This window comes from Primulina eburnea, chromosome 5 (assembly GCF_022965805.1).
Source record: "Primulina eburnea isolate SZY01 chromosome 5, ASM2296580v1, whole genome shotgun sequence".
Lineage (NCBI taxonomy): Eukaryota > Viridiplantae > Streptophyta > Magnoliopsida > Lamiales > Gesneriaceae > Primulina > Primulina eburnea.
In genome coordinates, this window is record NC_133105.1 from 219,020 (window position 1) to 223,001 (window position 3,982).

The 3,982-nt window shown below is 37.8% G+C and overlaps 1 protein-coding gene across 1 annotated transcript; it reads right to left on the bottom strand.

Moving 5' to 3' along the window:
- Positions 1-1,946: 1,946 nt before the first annotated feature.
- Positions 1,947-3,631, bottom strand: LOC140831942 (uncharacterized). Its single transcript, XM_073195662.1, has one exon. The coding sequence runs from the start codon at positions 3,150-3,152 to the stop codon at positions 2,109-2,111; it is 1,044 nt and encodes a 347-aa protein (XP_073051763.1). The 5' UTR covers positions 3,153-3,631; the 3' UTR covers positions 1,947-2,108.
- Between the last annotated feature and the right edge of the window lie 351 nt (positions 3,632-3,982).

The window sequence follows — 3,982 nt, forward strand, 5'->3', positions numbered from 1 at the left end:
ATTTGATTGTGGTTTTTTATTATATTTTTTTAAAATTTATAACGTACAACTTCATCTATAACTGCATTTATTACAAAAACCGTAATAACCGACCGTAATAACCAAACCGGAATACAAAAAAACCAAACCGGACCGAATTAAAATGGTTTGATTTAAGATTAGGCATTCGAAAAACCGTAAACCGAAAAACAGAACCGAAGTTTAAAAAAATCGAACCAAACCGACCGTTGCACTCTAATTTTCTCGAACATCCAAACCGAATCGGTATGTATCGTTTTTCTTTGTACTCTTCAAATCAAGGAGTTGACTCGCAGCAGACAACAAATCATCAATACCACATTAAACATAGTGCAAGGTATCCGACTTTGGTTTCTCCCTGGTGTGTCAGAGGTTTCACTTGTACTAATCCCAGAACCTGGAGAAACCCGATTCGGAATGGACATGAGACGAACTGAGAAGGTTGATATGTCTTGAACCTCGTGAAATGTTCTTTATTATTTGAATGTGATTTACAAAATGTATGTATAGCAGGGATTCATCTGCGTTTCCTCTGTAGCGAATGGGATAGCAGCAGAATGAGCAGGCATACGACACTTACTCGAACAAGCAGACAACACAAATAACTTGCTCGTGATTTCAAGGCTACAAGGGAAGAGCTTGATGCCTTCAACGGTTGATTTAGAGTCTTTTTACACTGTTGTGACAATGCCGAAATCAAGCAACCATTAGTTTTGGCGATGGAAAACGCTGAAACCGTTCAGCTTCATCTTATGTCGTGGCCTAATCAGAAGGGAACTTGGGGCTCCAACTCTTCGGCCTCCTAACCAGCACCGCCTGAAACTTTGAAACACTCGTGAAGTTTCTCTACATTTTTTCTTTTTATGTGGAATAAACAAGACCCCTGATATCTGTCTTACATTCTCAATAAAATTTCATACAATCTCTCTTCTTCTTCCTCATTTCTCGTTGAGAAAATATTTGTTAGAATTGAGTGTCAAACTCGAGATTGTTATCAGAAGGACTATAAGTAGAGAAAACTAATCCTTATGATCGTATAATGTGTCGTATTTGGTGTATGAGAAAAGAGATGGCAGAGGCCCCTAGCTTAAGTTTTTTGGGCTTTAAGTCGAACTTAATAAGTTATGCATCTAAAATAGTAGGTGCATTTAATTTTGTTTAATTAATCTAAGTTCTGAAGAACTTTTCCCACATATGGCTCAAAGATATAACGATGATTGATTGACAAAGAAAGTAAAAGTGGCGATCCTTGGGATCTCTTCACCACTGATTCAGGCCTTGAGTTGATCATCTGATGAATGCACTCTTCCGACACGGTGGCCAATTATCCATCCGGTGGCCACTTGCAAAAATCTACGTATTGGCACATGCACACGTACGTAATGCCAAACTATTTTATTTTATTATAAATTATTTATCTTTTAATTTTTCATACATAAATCTTAAACTTTGAATTTTAAATAAGAATTTCAGATTATTTTTCGGTTAGCATTGTAACCCAATCAAAATTATACAATTAATATCCCTCATCTCCTTCATATTTTCGAGGTTTAATTCTTAATTGTCATTCAATCAAACGTCAGTTTTACATTTGTATGTGTATTAAATACAAATAAAATGACTGCATGAAGCGAAAGCAAGAATGTGGTAATTTAGAAAATCTATGTTCTATCGCACATAAATTATCAGTGTGACACCCTAAATCCCACTCAATAATATAACAATAATTACATCATGGACTCAAAAGATATTCATGAAAAATCTTGGTAATGGATTTATCATATGCGTTCCACTAACAAAAAGAGTGTCATAGAGTGGGAGTAAACCACATCGAGATCTCAAACCCTAAAAACTAAAATTTCTTAACCACGAGAACAAATTTATTACAAATTCGGATGATAGCAGAATGTGTGTGATGATACGAGGCATAAAGAAATTACCATGCATTTCTACATTTTTTACAGAATTTACATTGGAGATGCTATTAGGAAGATAAAGTAACTAAAACCAGGGGTCGAAAATACACAAAACATTTCCTTACCCCTTTCTTTCTCCTTCCTTTCCCAAAGCTTCATTGCACTTAAAACTCACTAAGCAAAGTTCTCTTGAGTTTTGGTTGAAAGCCGCTTAAGAAACTCATAGGTTGTGATCATGGTCGTGGCAGACATTGACATAGACGCCCATCTAGGTCCCAACCCTCTGTAACAAGCACCTAATCCACCTTCCCTCAGTAAGTTCTTCACGGTTTGTAAAATTGTTGGTGACCTACTAAGCACACTTTCTTCGCTATCCAGAACCTGCAACCGTGTCTTGATCGTATCGAGTGGCATGGTCACCAATGCCGACACTCCACTTGCCATTGCAGCACTCAGGCCCTGAACTGCCACTACAGTTTTTCCATCCGGCCTATAACCACTTCCACCATTGCCGTTCTCATCTTTCTTACAGATATAAGAACTGACACCACCCCAGATCGTCCTATGTGCTATAGAGTAAGACGCCCACCACACTGCATTGGAGGGTGCATAAGTCAATATAGATATCCCAAATCCCCTATATAACCCCCTTGCTCCATCCATATGTATGATCTTACTAAACGCATCGATCCCACCGCTGTATTTTTTCAAGCCCGCCATGCAGGAACTTGTGTTACAACAACCTCCTTGAACCATTAGTCTCTGGCTCACAACATCAACTGGTGTCCAAACTAATTGTGCAGCCATTGCAGCTGTTAGGCCTGCAGCAGCATTAGCAATAGCCGAGGCTGAGGCATCAGAAAATCCAAATTGACCGCTTGCTATGTACCCGACGTTACTCTTAGTCACTTCAAGCGCACCCATATACAGGGCTCGTGCAGGGATAGTTCCCATTATAGAAGTCCCAAAACCCCGATAAAATCCCCTCAACCCCTCGCTCCTCATGATGGAACCCGCCATTTTGAAACAAGACATCTCATTCAACATCACTTGCTGCCGTGTTTTCAACATAACGATAGGATAAAGAGTGCCCGAAACACCAGAAAATAAAGCAGCCCCAAGGAAGAAAAACTTGGATTTATCAAGCATCTCCCAATCTATATCAGCAGGAAGATGGATTTCCGTTGCAGAATCATCTTCCGCAGCACTTAAACTCATCTTCGCCACTTTTAGTTTCTTTATAAGAACAACTCCTTCGCTCAAACACACTCAAACTTTCCCCAAAAAGAAAAACACTAAATCTTAGCTTCTAGCATAACAAAATCCCAAATTTATCTATTTATTAACATACAAAAAACACGAAAACAATCTAGAAACTCGCAAAAACACCAAACAAAACGAACCCTGGTCGTATTTTATAGAATATTAAAAATTATCGAGCTCAAATTACACTAGAACCAACTCTATCTTAGCGACGAATGTAATATTATATTGCAAAACAAACTATTTTTTGCGCTTACGCAAACAGATAAGGGACCGAAAATGAGTGAGCAGAAAAAAAATCCAGCATATCCTCACCAGGAAATCCCAGCAGATCATCTGGATTAAAACAAGAAGATCTGATTCAAGAGAAGCAGTGGAGATTTCTTAACATGTAGCTGAAAGTTGGCACAGTGAGTGTGTGCGCGTTATTAATCCCTAATGGATTTTGGGCGAGGGTTTTGCGGATCAGAGGAAGACGGACACGTGTCGGTAGATACTTCGAGAATTTCTCATCTTTCTCCTGCAATACAATATATTCCTACCGACCGGTGTTAAAAAAACGGTTCAACTTGTAAATCGGTTCAATCGGACTATAAATCAATAACTTGTCGTATTGTACAAAATAATAATATAATATACTTAAATAATATGTTTTGAAATTTAAAAAATTTAATAGCGTATATAAATAAATAAAAATATATCTATCCATAAAAATTTAAATCTAAACAACATACATATAACTAAAGAGTAGGTCTCACTCAATCTGTGAGACGGATCAACCCTAC